The 19,216-nt window shown below is 43.1% G+C and overlaps 1 protein-coding gene across 1 annotated transcript in view; it reads right to left on the reverse strand.

The window, feature by feature from the left end:
* The window catches only part of HDGFL3 (HDGF like 3), a 38,792-nt gene that overhangs the window by 1,935 nt on the left and 17,641 nt on the right, over window positions 1-19,216 (reverse strand). Inside the window, exons 2-5 of the mRNA XM_075764552.1 lie at window positions 13,496-13,572; window positions 10,043-10,181; window positions 8,586-8,744; window positions 6,858-7,004 (exon numbers count right to left, since the gene is read on the reverse strand). Coding sequence (XP_075620667.1) covers window positions 6,858-7,004; window positions 8,586-8,744; window positions 10,043-10,181; window positions 13,496-13,572 — 522 coding nt within the window. The remainder of the gene's footprint in view (window positions 1-6,857; window positions 7,005-8,585; window positions 8,745-10,042; window positions 10,182-13,495; window positions 13,573-19,216) is intronic.

The raw sequence follows: 19,216 nt of genomic DNA on the forward strand, positions 1-19,216 counted from the left end.
TCCTACTTCATGGCTGAGGCCAGGTCAGCTCTTGCTTCCACTGACACTAGTGGGAACAGGGCTGGGCTGTCCTCATGATCATGGCAAGGGTCTCCAAGTCTTGGTTTCTTCATATTAGGCAGATGTAGCAAAACTCACAGGTGAGTTTTTCTCCAACGTGAAGACATGCAACGTTACACCTAACGTGGCTATCTAACCCTGAGCAAGATGTCCCTTCTCCTTTGTAAGAAATTCAGAGTGTGAACACTTGTCCACTCACACCCTGACGGATGGAAAGAAACACAACGGACAAGCGGTACGAAGGAATGAGTACTGTATTTGGTCATCTGAGAAAAAAATCAGCATGAAGGAGTAAGTGGGGGGGTACAGGTTAAATCCACTGGGGATGATGGAATTTTCATTTTACACAGGATCCGGAGGAGGATATGAAGACATTTTCACATCCCTGCACTAGCAGTTTGCTGCCTAAGCGCTCTCCCACTCTAGCCCATCATACCTGCTGTGTGTGATGTCATGGCTATAGTGGACTATGCTTCTCTATCTAAGAGGGTAAGAGCATACAAGTGCCTGCTTAGCAGTGTGGGATCCTGCACCGTGTTTGTTCAGTGTGGTTCTTCTCTCCTGCGACAAGGGGTCTGCAAACAGTAAGTAACAGAAACCTGCACTTTCCGTGTGGGAGGTCCTGTTACATCCTGACTAAGGACACACGATGAAGGGTTATTATAAAATGTTCATGCGTGTAATGACAGCTTGCAGGAACTGCTGGAGCCCTGCCACCCCCAAAAGGTGTAACAATGCTTGTCCAACAATGCTTGTCACTTCCAGTGACCTCTCTCCTGTTTAAGAGTCAATGAGATTATACTTACAGAAGCTTTGGAGATGGGGCTTGGAGGGGTTTGCTGCTGTTTCTTTCCCTTCAGAGGGAAGTGCAGACACCCATTAAAACAACTACAAATGATCAGTCAATCAAGCCATGCCTTCTGCTAAAGTTCGGAATGACAGCTGCTGCGCTGCACTGACAGGCAGGACGGGTGGTGAAACAGTCGGTCCCTACGGTATTGCTCTCAGATCTGGTAAGGAAAGCTCTCCTTTCGGAGCATGGAACCTTTGTACTTAATAACAGCAATTCCCCCCCCCCGGGGCTAAGGCACTGTTCTCACGTGGGGCGCTGGGAATATTCACACTTCCATTCCCTGCTGTCTCAGATAGGTCCATTGGGCCACGGTGTGGCACAGGAGGGACAACAAAGAGCCAGGTATGCAAATCATCCTCTAGGATTTTGAGCTTCCAGAACCACCTTCCAGCACGACACACATTTTGCCTCCCAGATGCACTCCCAGGTGCTCCAGAAGTCAGCAGTTGTCTTTCCCCGGATGCAGGCAGCCCCTGGGGCCAGCGGAGCTGCACAGGGACCTGGGCTCCTTCCCCCTCCCAGGCAGCATGCGCTGCCCGGCTCCTGCGGCAGCCGCTGAACGAGGATGCGGCAGAGCTGCGCGGTTTCCATGGTCTCCATGGTTTCACGTCTCTTCAGAAACAGATCAACTCGCATCACCTTTGTTTGAACAAGTCCCTCAGCTTTACTGTAAGGTATGGTGCAACGTGTGTCGCACTGACTAACACTGCTGCGCACAAAACAAAGAGCACAGAATCTGACTGACTCGAGTGAAAAAAATCAATCATTAATAAAACTGAAGGACAGAGAGAGCAGGGAATAAAACTAAACCCACAAATTGTTTGGGTTTTTTTCTGGCACTGAAAATTCCTTCCTCAACAGTGTCTGGCAACTGACTCAGCCATCCTGTACTTAAAGGCTCTTGCTGGATGGGCAGACAGATAATTATTTACTTGCTCTGTATGATCACTGTTATTCCATGTTGGTTTGAGGTCAAAATGGTTACAGGATTTGATGTGCACAGAGATGCAAAGCATTTATTTCATCTACACTGGCTGCTTTAATCTCAGCTTGCATTCAGACATATATGTTTCTCCTGAGTTATGTCCCATTGCCTTATCCAGCAGTGCTGTTGTCCTGAGCTATAGGAAGGCAGCAGAAAACACACCTCTTTACACCAGAGAGTATGCCACTATTTGATTTTTACATAGAAATTTTTACTGTGCAATAAACACATTTTTTACAAATACTATCTTTTTTGGAGGGATAGATTTTAACTTATCTCAAATTGCTGAAAAATTCAGACCCAAATACATACTCTCTTTTCATTTTCTTAAGAAATACCCATATAAATGCTTTTACATTGAATATAGCCCTAAATGCTATGCTTTTAATGTCAATAAAACCCCAAATCTGTAATGCAGCCTAACCAATGTTATTCTTGAGAAGTAAAGAAGGAAGAATGAAGGAACCAAACATCTCAAAAGTGCATCAGAAGGACACAATGGACCTGTCTTTCTATGGCCAGTTTGGCCATAACACTTGTCTTTCAGAGCAGTAATTGGAATTGTTGCTACCCCACAAGAACATCACAACAAAAAATACGTCCTGGGCACAGGCTGTTTTAAATATGTTCTCCCAATTGCAATAGTATCAGATGGCAGTAATTTTGGACCAGATTTTGATCCCCTTATTCATGCTGGCAAGCAGTCACCTCCACAAATAGATCCACTGACTTCCATCTTAGTAACTGATTGTCAGTGTGAGTAAAAAGATCAGTCCTTTACTCCACTTCAATATTCGGGCCGTACCAGAAGCAAAAAAAAAAATGTATTTAATTTCCAACAAATTTATTATTTTTCAAAGACTCAGTAAAATAATTTCACCTCCTGAAAGGCAACCACATGCATCCCTACACAAAGAGAATGCCTTGTTTACCAACACAATGTCCAGACTGTAACTAAAATAATGAATACCAAAAGAAAAACTTGCCACACACCCTGAGTGTTGACCTTAACATTCAAATACTCTCTAATAGGGCAGGGACTACAGCCAGCTTTCAAACGTCATTATATGGGTATCCAGAGAGCAACAGTAAAAAGCAACTTAGGTGTTCAGTTATGAAAATTCAGAGTTATACCAGCCAAGAAACAAACATACAAGTCACTGGAGATTTAAATGTGGAATGTAAATCCGTTGCCATGAATTCACTGATTTATGAGCTAATTTTATTCCATAGAAAGTAAACAGCACAGAGCCATGAATACCCTTTCCACTGGAATATTCTCTTTATGCGGTATTTTGAGAAAGCCAAAACAATTTAGTATTTAACGCAGAGGACTGTCATGGCGGGGGGTGTCTGTGACTCTTGACTTGAGCAAACTCTGGGATGGGCTGTCTTAGCTAATGTATTATTAGTTAATTAATATTAGATAATAAAACCCTGAGGGTCAGGCTTTGCATCTTTCTGGGGAAGGAATCAGCCAAAGAACAGCAGTGAGGAAAAGAGCTTGAGAAACAGGCAGTGGCGGGGCACAGTTACAAACTGTGGCTGAGTCTGAGGAAACTCATGTCTCTTCTGTTGAGAGTGCCTGTAGTCCTCAAGAATAGTTGAGAATCTAAGGGATGGAGATAAGAAAAGAAAGCAGCTTTGTCAACCCCAGGGATAAAAAAAAAAATCACAAGTTGAGCCCTTGAACAGTATGAAATTGGCTGAAAAAATATCATAGCTTTGGAAGTACTTTTATTTGCTCTGGGTTTTGAGTCTTTAGGAAGCCATCACTTCACATTTTCAAGCCTTTCTCTACCACCTGGAGGTTAGAAATTTCATTAAAAAATATAGGTGAAGATGCTCCTGCAATCATTTGGCTTCAGCCGTTAACCCTTCAAGAAGATCCCCATAATGCTGAGGGTAAGAGTGTGATTAAAAGGCAAGGTTCCCTCTGGTCTGAAGGGGGGAGATGCATCTTCAGCCTGCAGTCCAGGCATTATAAAACATAATCGCGACCTCATTATTATTAGTATTATTAAGAGAAAAGCTGCTTGTGTCCTTTAGGCAACTCTTGCCTGGTCAGAGGCCCGGGAGGTGCAGAGCAGAGGAGCCAAAGGCTCTCCGGACACAGCCCACAGGGAACACTACAAGTAGGGTGCAGCTGAGCCCCCAGCCTTCTGCCACCTGCATCCCACGGCCCTTCCCAGCCTCCACTACCTGGCATCTTTTAAGCAGCCGGTCACGGTGGCAAATCCAGGGGAATGAAACACGCCTATCCTTGAGATCAGGGCCCTGAAATCTCATTTTTCTTGTCTCTTTGCCTTCATGGTGCCTTTCTACAGGTTATTTAGAAACCGCCTCTCTCCTGGTGGAGGCTCGGGCAGCCCCAGCCCCGTGTGGAGCACCCAGCGCTGGGAGCGGTGTGCTCCCGGCGCCGTCTCATGGCCACACCGACCTCCCCAGCTCAGCTGGCCCTGCAGGATGGGCAGCGGTGGGCAGGCAGTGCCTCTGGAGGAGACAGCTCTTCTTCTGACTGCGGGGCATTGGTACAAAGCTCTTCTCGCAAGGTAAATGATTTTAAAGAGACGATAATCTCATCTATGATGGAGTCTTTTAGCAGACCTAGACATTCTTCTGAATTCACGCGTGCGAACAAGAGGACCATATCCCAACTCTGCAGGCACATGTTGGTCTTTCTCGACCTTCCTTTCTATAGAAGTCCAAGTGTGTGTGTGAGCTGGAGAAGTTCAACACCCTCCGGCAGACTCCCAGTCTGGATGTCCAGCAGAAGGTGGCTGCGGGACAGCCGGCTCTGTAGCCAGCAGGTCAATCTAGACACATGCTGTGTGACTGGCTGTTAACACCAACTGAAAAAAAAAAATCTGATTACTCTTTCCCTGAGTGCCTTGTGTCTGACGAAGTCATACCTTCTGAAAAGACACCTGGTCTAGCTTTGGGGATTCCAGGAGATGGAGTGTCCCCTCCTGGTCCTAAAAGAGAACTGCACTACTGACAAAATCTAAAAAGAGGATTTACATGTGAAATGCTGATCCTGCAGCAGAAATGCCCAAGGTGAAATATCTGGATCAGGATGTGAATTTCTCCAAACTTATCAGTGCTTTTATCTCAAACTGCCCTTAGAACGGTCTCTCCATCTCTTTTTAGTACATACTACTAAAATTGCACTTTTCCCATAAGGTGGAGTTAAAAGCATCCAATATCTAGTTAAAAACTGGTTGTTCAACTGTGAGGTCAAGCCTGAGTGCTGGGGTTGCAGAAGTCAGAGCAGAGCCAACTGCTCACATGGGTAAGACAATGTTGACTGAGTATTTCTCTGGAGTTGGTGCTGACAGGAAGGACACAGAGACTGCTGATGATATTTCAGCACACGGGCTGACATACCTGCAATCCTGAAAAGGCTGCAGAGCACCATGATGTTCTAGCACACTGGACTTGACCTCCTAGCACTTACAACCATGTCACATACAGAAGGAAGAGCCATATGAATGTCACCAGCCACAAAGTCAACATCCTATCTGACTTTTTTGCCAGGTAATGTGCGACTGACCTAACTCGGCAAGCATTTGGTCCTTTCATGGAGAATGTGCTTGAAGTTCACAGACATATCCCCTGTCACTGCCTTCTTGAACCTCTTGCCACCTCAGATGGTCCTTATGGCCAGTTTTCTCACTCAAATCCCTATTTGAAGATATAAAAGTGTCACAGGGTTCACCAGCCAGAAGGTGGGCAACACAAGCACTATGACCACTATGCCACACTCAGCCTCAAACTCTCAGACTACGTGCGTGAGGTGCTGGGAAGACACGTCTCCTTGTGTCAGTCTCTGCCTCAAGCCAGCTGCTTGTTCAGAGTGAACGGGAGAGGGTCAGGGCATATTTCCTTCCCGATGCCATGAGTCATGTATCGAAGTCTTCATAAGGTGAAGAGCCACGAAACACATCCACTGTACCACAGAGAGACAAGGGGAAAGGAAGCTCTGGGAGGAGTCTTTAAGGAGAAGATGACAGCAGCTCCCCAGTGGTTGTATTTTGTGAGAAAGGGTTGAGCCTCAGCACGCAGCTGAGTGCTAAGGCACCTCAGCAATATCGGAGGAGAGCCTGTGCTGGCTGGCTTCCTCTCACACCTGGGGATTCATGTCACTCAGCAGCTCCTGTGACAGCCCAGCCTGGCTGCTGGCCACGTGGCAGAGCCTTGGCATGGGAACTGCACAAGAACTGGGTCTGAGCTGGAGCAGTAATGCTGGAGCAGGGAGGCCTGTGCTGCTCCAGAGGCATGGAAAGAGTAGTGGTTGTTAAAGGTGGCTGATGATTAACCAATTCCTGTGCCAATCCCCCTGCTCTGTAGCCTTCCTCTCTGCTGTTGTGGTCACAACAAAATAATATTGATATGAACGCACAACTGACGCAAAGGTACAAGGAGATCATATGAACCTGCTCTGGGGCAGACTGTATGTCCCCTCCTTGGAAGATCATATCCCAAGCAGGATCTGCCCTAAAACCTGCAGTATGCAGAGTCTGTGAAGTGCACATCAACCCTCATGAACTCCAAAGAAGTCAGTAGGACTGCACAAATTTTAACCAACTGTGAAGGCTCCCACTGTTCAGTGAGCCAAAATGCATTACACAGTCTGAATCTGCTCTCGCATCAATTTTGTATCATTCCAGCTCATGGTTTTCAGTAGTTCCTCTCAGCTGACATCCATGCTAGTGTTGGAACAAAAATAATGCTAATAGTATCTTTCCTCATTCGGTCATTTCTCTAGAGCAAAATTTGTAGCAACGCAGGGACCAGTCCCACGTTCCTGTTCTAGACACACTCTGAGCACTGAAATGCCATGTAAAACGATGGCATGTGGTCCGCACAGGTCACAGCAATGCGATGCCTTTCACCCCTAGCACCAAAGACCCCAGTAGCAAACTGCATGGGAAGTGAATTATATTAACAGAAGATTACCCCTTCACTGGTTTTCTGCAAATCTGAAGAAGTGTTTCTTGTGTCATTGCCTGCGTCCCCAGCATCAGAGCTGCTCTTATTTTCTTCCTCTTTGCAGTCCTTATCATCTTCATCTCCAGGAGATTTCCGTGACTGCTTGGAGGATTTCTAAAATGATCAACAACAATGTTAAAAAGTAAAAACTGAGTTTCAATCATAGAAAGACACTTTTGAAATGTATGTGGAACGCTGTCTGATCATGTGGTTCAAGGTGAATATTGGGGAAGATACATGGGGTGAAAAGCGTTTTTCAGGTGAAGTAGTTGGAGTTACTGCCATCATTGAAGCAAAAGGAGAAATTCTGTGTTCAAGCACAGGTTGGCAGCACAATTGACTGTGAGACAGACACAGTAACAGGAGATGGGTATTAGTGTTGGGTCACCTGTAGGTTTTGCTAGTTAATGAAACAGATGGTGCCAGCTTTACAAAAGTTTTGATTAAACACAGAGATGTAAAATGAGAATAACATTAGCAGAGCTGCTTTCCATACTTTTTTTAGTGCTGTCAGCTTTAATATATTAACATTAAAGCCATGTGGAACCAATACATCTTTTCTGCTCCCTTTTAGGTTATGCAATTCTACAGTACAAAAGGATAAATTGTGGCATTAAGCCACCATTTTCCTAATCCTCTGTTTGCCCAGGGTCTTCTGGAAGGAAGATGGTAGACCAGACCTGAATTCCTAATATAAAACACACAAAGGGGGTGAAATTACTTAATACATTTTGTTCAGTGAGTGAACCACAAAAACTCCTGCTCTCTCCCAAACTGAGCTTGGATCAGATGATTGTTTACTTGCTTCTTTTCATTTCATTTAGTTTTCACTTTCAGGGAAGAATAACATGAATGTGAATGAACATGACTCTGCCACACTTTCCACAATTTTTTAAGTGAAGTACAGACCTGGAGGAACACACAGAACCAGAGGAAGTGACTATAACGTTGCTCCCTTTCAGCCAGGCGACAAGTGAGAAGTGTATCTGAACCCAAAGCTGTCACTATGCGGGTGATTACATTCACCAGCCATTATGAGACACATTACTCTTAGTTTCCTCATCTATACTGTTACTTAGATATTAACAAGTCAGTTAGGTACTACAGTGCAGGTCTATTATCTACAAATTGGATGCCCTACTCCCTGCTTAATGAATTAGTTCTTCCTCCCTCCCATTCTGTATCCTGTACTGAAGTATTTTACACTCAGCTACAACAGGCGCAGCTGAGCACATCTGACCCTGCTGTATCTTTTAGCACAGCATCGGGGGCACTCGCACTGGAGACAAGAGAGGGAGGCTGGAATTCTCCCAGACAGGACCCAAACCTGATCTCATGTCTCCCAGGAGGCACAGTCCTAAGGATTTTTTTTGCTCTTCATGGGGAAATACCTATCTAAGATGATCAAACCTATCAATCCATCTTTCATAGATTTCCATTCCAGCCCTTCTGAACTCCTTCCCATACTTTCACCTCCTTCTCAAAGTGTGGGTGCTCGAACAGGGCAGAGGATTTCAAGTGCTGTCTCACCGAGGCTGCCTACAAAAGTAAGAGCACTTCCCTTTGCCTGTTTGAACACCATCGTTACAGTACTGGAATCAAAATGCTGAAGAAGGAAAAATAGATTGCTGTGAGGTGGACAGTATTCTAATTATAAATGCATATGGGTAACAATGGCAAAACTCAGAAGATAACCTTTGAAGTATAGGATTTTTTCCGTTTTGAGCCTGCTTTTTCATTCTTTCTTTTTCCTTTTCCATCCTCTTCTACCCGATCACCTTCCTCCTCACTGCTGGCATCTGCTGTATTTCCTCCTTCTCCTTCAGTTTCTGATGAGCTCTGTTGCTGAATTGCCTTTAAAATAACAATAACAATTACAACATAAACAACAAAAATACCACTAAAATCTATTACTTATTTTTTGTTCTATATTGAAGACAGAAATCCTGGTATCAGACAGCTTACACTTTAATCACTATAGTCAGGAAGAGCTCAGGTTATTCTTGCAATTATCAACAAAAAGGACTCCAAAGGCAATTTTCTCAGTCACCACTTGGAAACAGTTATCAGATGCAGATTCTGGGATAGCGTGTTCTGAAGGGTTTACACAGAAACAGAAGATCTGATAACAAAAATGTGTTTGCTGGAGAACTAAGGGTTGCTCAGTGCAGAGATCTGGCGTGTTCCACTTTGGGCAAAACTATAGAAACTTTTAGACTTTGGCTGCAATAGGAGAGACTTACTTAGGAGAGAAGATGGTTGTTACAAACCCCTCAAAGGGCAAGATCTCCATGTTAGGAAAAAGCAAACACTGACCAGAAGGCTGAGAGCAATTTGACAGTCCATCTCCCACAGACTATTCACTAGATTTTTTTAAAATCCCCAAGCGTATGCAAAACATCTGTAGGGCTGAAAATATGAAACAGGAACTGAGAGGGGCAGCAGCTTGTCTGCAGGTGGTCCCTATCTCTGGTTTGTAAGGTTTTGTGCTAATAATGTAATAGGTGTTCGCCTTCTTTTGTAGGTGATTTCTGCCTTCAAAGGACCACATTTTTTTAATGAGAAAAGTTCTTTGGTTTTACACAGCCCACCAACTACTCTTCCCCCCCCTCCAGCTTCACTGACTTTTTGCTCTGGACATCCAACAGGGAGAGCTGTTGTACAGCAGCTACTATCTCGTAACAGCAGTGTAAACCTCCACCTTCTCACCCCTCACAACTTTGGCAGTGGCGTCCTACGTGTTATACATTACCAATGTAAAAATCAAAAGTGCAGTGACCTTAAGGTCTGTGTAAAATACACTGAATCTGATATAAAAATAAACAACAGAAAGAAGAAGTCAGAAATTATTCATGTTTATACTGGAGTAAATAAAATCCTCCATTTTTAATTCAACTAAATCTGCCACAGAACTTTCCACTTCACCACCCCAGAATATCACAGAAAGCAAAGGGCTCTGCAGTATGATTAAAGTTCAATTTGTCACAGAGTGCAAGACCACAGCTGTCTTTACATTACACAATTACAAAAGCTGTGAAACTTTCTAGTTCCACCAAAACCAGGACCTTCCACATCACTCATACAATGTTTACATCGACAAGAAGTCTTCAAAGAAGAAAACATAAGGAGGAATGGAAGTGAAAGTCATTTACCTGATATCCAGTAAACTTTACTCCGGGGTTGTTTTCTATTTCCCACAGGCCTTCATTAAATCCTTTTCGCTTGTTTGACTTCCCAAACTTATCTTTATATTCTTTATATGGGAAAAGGTCTTTGGGCCCCAGGAACGCACTGCATTTTAACAAAGGTAACATTCAAAAAAAGACTTAAATTCCTCCTCTTCAAAAAAACCCCAACATTAACAGTGCAAATATTTTCTCTATTCTTCTGCTCAGGCCATCATTTCTTTTTCAGTTTTATGTATTTGTTTGCTTGTCTATTTATTTATTTATTTAACACGCTGACTTTGAGTTACTGCTGTGAGTCTGATTTAATGTATTGGCTCACCATCCTGATGTTTGATGTTGCAAAATCATGCTGGGTCTCTCTAGAAACAACTAAAACAAGTCTCATTTATTATATTAACTACTGCTGGGAACTGGCACTTGAACAGTTTATGAAAGGGATTATATGACGTAATTGCCTGTGATAGCAAGGGACCAAACTTCCAGTCCTGTGTGTTACACATCCAGAAAAGCCTACAAATACCCTATGAAAAGTTAAAGCATGTAAGGAGTCCCTAGAACCCATGAGCCAAAACTTATCCCTTGTACTACTAGACAGTAAAAGCAGTGGCATTTATTATTATCTATACTGCCAGTAAGCCTGGGAGCGTCTGTCTTGGAATAAGCCCCCCACATGGTAGATTCTGTGCAAACACAATAACAATGTTCTCTTTCCCAAAAAACTTATAATTTCATATAAGACAAGAAACAATAGGCGAATATAGGCAGATGAGTAATACAAGGAAACAATGAGACACACAGAGTGGTTGCGGCCAAATTGTTTTTTAGACAGCACAGCAAAGGAAGGATTTTGTGCTCTGCTGCTGCATAAGTCAGCTATGCACTGGGCCAATTAATTTCAGGCACAGGCAGCACAATGCAGGGAAAAAAAATAATAAAAAAAGAGTGGTGATTTATCCTACTTTTTCTACATACTTTACAGTAAAATTATATCTTCTTATATAAAACTGAAGAAAGCATAATTTGCTTTTCATTGAGTATCTATATCCAGTGTACTTACTGGGCTCTGTATCACGGTACAGAGGGGATGGCTAATCGTAAGTTAAATTAAAAACAGTAAAGGCAAAAAAAAAAAACTTCATTCCCACCTGGAAGATTCTATGTCACCAATGACTGGAGCTGAGCAAGTCACAGCGTCCTTCACTATAATCACTGTCCTACTTTCCTGATGATCTTTGCAATTAACATTAACTCTATGGTCTCCATTACCCTGGCATGTTGGAGCTCCACCATTTACAACACACTTATTCTCATAACATCACCACGAGGTTGGGAAGTTGCCCTTTTTTGCAGACAGACTTCTGAGGCACAGAGATTTGCCCAAGGTCACACTCAAACTGACAGCAGACTACAGAGGAAAACCCAACTCTCTTCAGTCTCTGTCTAACACCTTAATCACAGGATCATATTTATTCTTTGCTGTAAACATTATTTCAGATTAATGCCTGATTTATGCCCTGATTCTTCCCAGCATTATGAATGTGCAAAGTCTCATTCACTTAAATCATCCCACTGGCCAAGAAGTTCGCCACTACAGAGCGAACTGGTGGCTAAAGGCATCAGATGACAAGTCTCTGGGGAAAGAGTTTCCTTTTAACAACACAGAAGAATGGTATCCACACTTTGTTGTCTCATTGAGAAATACCTCAATTCTATAATTACAAAGCCAAAAATGCATTTCTACCTGAAAGCCGAACAGTGATTTCCAAACTAACAGATGTCTTGTTAATATTAAAGGCTACAATAGAGCAAGGGATCTGAATAAATTATTTTATCTATGCTTTTGCTAATACTAGATGTCTCCTTATTGCAAAAAAATACATACAAACAGTTCTAATACAAATAACAAAGGAAAACTGCGTGAAACTTACGTGAGCTACCTTAATTTAGCTCAAAGGTAATGCATGGAAATGTTTCTAAAGCCTTTTATGTATAGTAAACACTGAAAAATTGTCTACATCTTTGTTTGAACTACATTCATTGCCACTGGGAGAGTAGAAGAGTTTCCACCGCTCCGCTATAAAACTAAGGAGCTGCAATCTACAGTTCATTTTTAATCATTATGCTTTTTAAATTATTAAGGTAGTAACTACAAACTGTTTTCCAGTTGCAGATGTTACAGTCAGATCATGGGCTAACAACATCCCAAAGAAAAGAGATTAGCAGTTTGGGATTCATTCATTTCAGAATAAAAGTGGTCTGAGGTTTTTCTCAAAATGTTTCTCAAGAAGAATTTTTCCGTTACAAAACCCCAAACATTTTGGTTTCTGAATTTAAAGCATCAGAAGTTTATTTGAACTTTATTCTTTTTAGATTATTTTGGGACACTAGTAGTAGATCACAATATATCAAAATATCAGGTTGTTTCATTACAGCAACAGGAAGAAATATTTTAACTAAAGAGGGGCTATTTTGATCCTTATTAAGCAGAAACTGCCTTTAAAGATTTTTAAAATAAAATGTAATGTATGAGCTATAGGGCTTATTATGTTCTGGAATAATGTTAACATTCAAAAATAAACAATAAATTTTAAATAAAGCTTCTAACCTCTAAAATTGAATTTTAAATGTCATCACAATTTCATTTTTTCATTTTCTGCTTTTTAAGGAATTCTAGAAAACATGTTCCCTGCAAGTGGGGAAGGAAAAGTTTTAAAATCTAAACATTTCATGCAAAATGGAAACTGTGATTTATTTTTTCTAACTACCTCTGACATAGTTTAAAACAGAGACATGTACATTATAATTGCGCAACTCTGTGGCAGTTACTACTAGACCTAACTTACCCTTTCTGTTCTGATTTCTTTTGTTTCCTATAAGCTCAGCCAGCTCAATTCTTCTATCACTTCTGAGAGCTCCATCCTACAATATCCCCAGCACAAATCTCACAGGAATACATATATTTTAAAGCCAGTGAAAACTGCGTGAGACTCTGGGGTCTGTTTCCCTTCATTTTACAAACTACCAAGCGAGTTCTCACACAGGACACGAACTCAAACGTGCCTGAATACAACAGCCTGATCCCTGCTATCACGTACATCCAAGCAAAAAAAGTTTGCCCCTTCATCTGAGTTCAGATGACCCTTTAATAAATTTATGCCAACACTTTTCTTTATGGGAAGCACAGGCACCAGTTATTATTTATGCTTACACAATGGTATACCATCCACGCAGCAACACTCCCACCTACTTTCAGGTTTCACTTCCATATGTTGATACAAATGAGTTGGGCTCACAGGACCTATCTCTAGGCTCCCAATGGCTTCAGTCAGGATTTGTTCCAATAAAATCAGTGGAGATTACATCAGCTGCAGTGGAAGAAGATATTTTCAAAGGAAAAGACCACGTTCATTCACTTACGTTTCATGAGTCCCGAAAAAGAAGATGGGGTATTTATTTGCTGGAGGCTTCACAGCTCCTTCAGGGAGTTCATCAATCTGTGAGTCAGAAATGGAAAAAGGATTATTCCCAAATGTGGTGTCCCTCATCCAAGAATCCCTAATGAGCCATGGAAGTGCTAGTGCAGGTACCTCACACCCCTGCGTGTGGGGCTGGGAAGGGGAGGATGGCTGGTGATTTTTCAGGCAGGCAGGTCATACAAAGTCAGCATATGACAGGAACACTACAGGGAGATGACAGAAGACCAAGAAGCAGACAAAAAGTTTTAATGATTTCATGGGCATTATTATACACAAAGGCAATAAAATCAAGTCTGTTTAAGTGTTAACTTCAGATGCTGCCTCATCAAAGGCACCAAAGCCCAGAGGGTCATCCTGTCTGTCTCACACAGCCACCTAAATAACTTCTGCAACAAATGGGGAACAGATGGCACCTCTAGGACTCTGCAGCCAGAAAACCAGACAATCTCCCATCGGTGTTTCCTGATGGCGATGGTGGTACCCAGTGTAAAATGCACATCACATGCCAGGGAGGAGGGCCTGGGTCTCTCCTTCCCCTGCAGCACCCTAATAACTGGTTTTGGTCACTGCTCCCCTCTGTGCTCAATCTCTTCTTTCACATTTTATCCCTGGCCTCATATTTCTCAAGCTACAGCTGCAGAGCAGCGAAGGGAGGGATGGTGAGGGTGCTCTCCTGAGATATAGCCGGGATGGGGACAAACCGCTCAGGCTGAGCAGTGCCTAGATCCCATCTTCCGATGTCTGAGCAAGAGCGATGGTCACGAGGCGGAAGGTTAGGCCTGTGACTTAGTCTTGTCCATAACTCATTTTTCAGTCCTCTGCAACAAAAAAACAGAATCCAGGTGCCTACCCACATAAACCTGAAACACAACACAGCTTTAAGTAAGATCCAAGTGCCTGCCTTCCCAGAAATGGCACTTCTGACCATATGTGGGCGTCTAAAATTAAGTGTCCAGAGAACTCTCTGGCTAAGAGGGAGTCTAATGAATCTAGATATCTATAGGGCAACACCAGAGAACAGGTGAATGGCTTGCTGCCTGGGTTTTAGGCAACTCAGTCTCAACATAAGCATATTGAATCCTGCCAAATGTCACTGGAACTGAGAGCAAAGTGCTGACATACCAATGCTATATGAAATCTGCTCCTCAGCAGAGCACGGGGATGGAACCTGCATGTTTTCACTCAGGAGGCCAGGCCACATGTGCTTTCCTTCTCTTTTCCTGCCAAAGGACCCCAAACACTGAATTCTTGTTGATTAATAAACACCAGATTGTTTTCAAAGGATATTCTCTTTCACTGTAAAGCATCTGCTGGCTATGTAGCTCTCAAAGGAGTATGAGCTTTTATAAGAATTCAAGTACTTTTGGTCTTTCTGCAAGGACACTTGTTGGGGACAGAGAAACCAGGGCCACATGTGGAGCTGTAACATCACAGGACTCCTTTATGCAAAAGAAATGGATGCCTATCTTTTAGGTCTAAGTGGAGCATTCTCTGAAGCTACACCAAAATGAGGGGATGTAAGTGCACTTGCAAACCATTCCCTGTCTTTTCTGCAGCATGATTTAGGGGTGTGGATGGTGGGCTCTGGCACCATGCACTCGCTGCCCTGCGTGGTCTGCAGGAGACAGTCCGTGATGGTCAGAGGTGTCACACGCCTCATGGGCATAGCAATCACACAACTTCTTTTACTTAAAAAAGCTAATGAATTGATAAATAAAAGGAGAATCTATTATTTAAATGCATATAGAAGGAAGACACACACTGGTGAAAGATGGAAGCGTGCATTCACTTTTAGCCCAGCTGTGCATAAAAGGAACTGAAATGACATGACAGGCTGTTTGGTGTCCTCTTCATCACCAGGAATACACAAAGGAAAAACTGCCACAGATATTTTTTTAGAACTCATTATTTTCTGACACTACTTGTGTTTAAGTAAGTGCCCATAATGTGGTTATTTGCTCACTAATTCGTGATTTAAATACAGGTATTAGACTATAACAGTGATAAAAAGACTACAGGGAAAAACCACTGCAACTCACTTTACAAACTGATGTCAGGGTATGACCCACTCTGCAACACATTTTATGCCTCCTTAAAGATGGCAGTACCTACACATCAGACCAAAAAAGGCTGGGCTGGCAGTCTACCAAGTAGGGGGTTAATACACCTCAATGCCATAGCCATCTCCCTCTTCATTACGACAAGGAAGATGTCCGGGGAGATACCAGACCCCAGAAAAATGTGGACTCCTGCAACTGAGATGAACAATGTCTGCTGGGACTTGAGTGTGAATCTCATTTGGCCGCTCAAAACGTGGCGGCAGCTCTGGGCTGCATTACAGAACAGCACAGTCCAGTTACTGTCTCAGCCCTTTAAGAATTTCTCATGAAATAAAGCGAACAGCTGTAAATGATCAGTAAAGCAGAGGAATGAAGACATGCTTAGTAGGGAAGGCTGATCAGAAGGGAATGGGGATCTTACATCACACAACGTGCTGTGCTCCAAAGGAGTGAGGATCTTCTCCCTAAGCAACATCCCAAGTGGAGTTAAGCCTCATGTCGTATTCCTGGCACTTCATACTGTTAGCTAAGGAGCAGCACTGAATCGACAAAGGACAGCACACACATCTGTCACGCAGCTCACCTGTTCCCCATTTCGTGGCATATTTCTTTATTCATCTGAGTATCCCCTCTGCCTATGTATCATCACAGGAAACCATAAAAAAGCTTTTCATAGCTTTGGAAAGCTGACATAGACGTACAAACACATGCAGTATAAATCTGCACTAAACAGCTCAAGGATAGACCGTTACTGCTCCCACTCTAACATTTCACTGTGCAGCTGAGGTCAAGACTTTTCCTGCCTTCACTGATTTTGCTGTGAGCTCCCCAGCTCTGAGGCTTATGTCGCCAGTACTGCAATGAGGTTGAATATGAAGTGACAGTGCTATCTTACGGCCATTTAACTCCATGGCAAAAACTCCAGGGAATTTAGTGAAGGATGAGACCCTCTCTGCCATTAGGAAAGATCTCTTCCCTTTTTACTTGTTTCATGTGAATTCGAGACCGATAGAGGAAAGCTTTGCACAGCCCACCCATTCCCAGCAAAACCACCTTAGCCCTCTGTGAATGCTGAGCCCCTAAGTGCTTATGTAGCTGCAGAGCCCCAGCACTCCTTGAGGATTGCTGCTATTTTGTAGTAACAGAAAGCAAGCAGTACAAGCAATCATACTGCAGCCCCCTGCTGCTGCACTCAGTCACAATTTATTCCCATCCTACAAGATGTTTTGGTTAAATATGTGGAAGATTTGGATCTGATATTTTTCCCCATACCAGCAAGATCAAAGACAGAGAGAGAGGGAAAGAGAAAAAGAGAGTGAGCGTGTGAGCACAAGAGCGAGAAAAGCTGCACTGCTTCGAACCAGGAACAAAAGAGATAAGTGCACCCATACTAGGACACAGTGGTGTAGTCACAGAAACCTCACTAATGACTAAAGCATCTGTCTATCAGAGCGCCAGACTCCAATTGCATTTTGCTCCTGGAAGGAAACAAACAGATTCTAAAGTGCCCGTTATAACCTGCAATCAAACAGGAGATTCATCCCCTCCTGAACCAGAGCAGACAGTGGGCTGGAGCTTGCTGCCACAGAAATCAGTGAGAGCAGTGCATGGCGTACAAATCTGATACGTGCATCAGCAACATCACGGGCAGCCGCTTCAATTATGGCTAAAATTAAAGCAGGTGGTTTCAGATTTTGAGTTTTATCCCCTTTGCTCCCGTTGCTGTCATCTGCTTAATGAATAACAATTGCTTTCTTTTTGCACAACCTCAGCAGAGCTGCACTTCCCAGCATTTGTTTGCCAACCAAGCAGCAGAGCTTTAAAGACGTAACTGTGCTTTTTTTTTTTTTTTTCCAGCAAACAAATGCCAGACTTCTAGGGTCAGGAACACTGAACAGAAAATTTAGCCTGGACCTCTAAAACCAGAGCAGGGCTTTATCAAATGGTGTTGCTAGGGACTACCAATGTGCAAGCAAGAAGTCTGTCTCCTTACATTGTGATTTACAGGCTGGGATGTATATGCAGCCCGAATATTTTGCTCTCAGTGGTGCTGAGTAATTGCTGACTTCTCAGGTAGTGTTTCCAACTGGTTCTCACAGGCTGGGTTTGGCACTACTCATACTGCAACACTTTCTTCCCAGTTGCCATGAGGTTAGGGACCCTGGGGAGAGAGGCACTGGCTGGCAGTGCTGGACTGGAGCTGAAGAGCCGTAGCCCTGCAAGGAGGACAGCACAGAGCTGCTCTCCGAGAACCACAGTGGCTCCCAGAAGCACAAATCATCCCCGTGCCTGCCTGTGGGATAACATGGCATATTCCAGACAGGCGCAGGAGCTCCCTGGGAGGGCTGGTGCAGAACCAGAGGAAGCTGCACCCCCCCGGGTGTTCTGCTCCGCAGAGCTCTACATTCCCTGCAAAATGGGAAACGGCTCTCCGAGGCACAGAGAAAATGGCAAGCTTTGTCTGCTTGTCTACGTGAAGCAGCTTTCTGCGGAGGTTTACATTATTGCAGCAGTCAAGAAAGGGGCAGTTCTGCCCATCAAGGCGGAAGGGCATCCCAGATGCGTCTTCTTCCGCTTGGAGGGACAGCAGGTGTCATGTTGTATGGCTATCACAAAATCTCCGTGCTGTGGATGAGCTGCTGTTCAGAAGCAGGAATTCCAGGCTGTCAGGGTGGCTTTCGGACCAGACCCTGTTCCATTATGTTCTAACAGAATCTTACACTGCAAAAAAAGAGGCATTATGCAAAAATACCTATCAGGTCCACATGTACGGACAAGAAAGCTTTACCTCACCATGCAGAGATGCTTATGTGGGCACTGAAACCACAAGAACAAGTCCTTTTATTTTGCAAAAAGAGGGAATTAAAACTGCAGAGCAGTAATCACTGATTGTTTTGACATACTGTAAATGCCTTTGATTGGCAAAAGCACACAGAGGCATTGCAGAGATCAGTATCTCCCACTGAAATCCGTGGAGTCACTGCACAGCAGTCGAGCAAAGGCCTATAGTATTTTTGCTGGAAAGTGGTTCAAGTTGCTTATTATTGCCCAACACATGCAAGCAGCTTGATCTTTTGCAGCTAGCTTATTAGCAAAACTCTAGATGGATAAAAGCAATACTCTTCAAAATCCATTATTAAAATAGGATATTTTTTCTACAATGTTTTTATTCAGATGGATTTAATATGCTTTTTAATAGCTAATGCTACTGGGAGTCAGCAGTGTGGCAGTATCCTTTCTAAACCATTATTTAAAATACTGTTCTGTAAAATGTAAAATATTAATTTTTTCCCAGAGGATCCTAAAATGTAAAAAAAAAAAAAAAAAAAAAAAAAAATATATCCAATCTCCTTCAAGCTAAAAACTGTGACTCAAATTCTGTAGTACTTAAATTGAACAGCAATCCAACTAAAGCTGATTGGAGACAGCAGAATTTTTCTCTCATTTATCAGGACTATATGATATGTGAAGCAGAGCACAACTCCTTCCCCAACGTACATCGCATGCTAGAACTCCTAGTATGGAATGCTGGCATATGCACTTTTTCACCCATTAAAAAAGATAACCCTGTGAAGGGTGAGACTAGAAGCAGAATCCAAGTT

Source organism: Balearica regulorum, chromosome 12, assembly GCF_011004875.1.
Source record: "Balearica regulorum gibbericeps isolate bBalReg1 chromosome 12, bBalReg1.pri, whole genome shotgun sequence".
NCBI classification, from domain to species: domain Eukaryota; kingdom Metazoa; phylum Chordata; class Aves; order Gruiformes; family Gruidae; genus Balearica; species Balearica regulorum.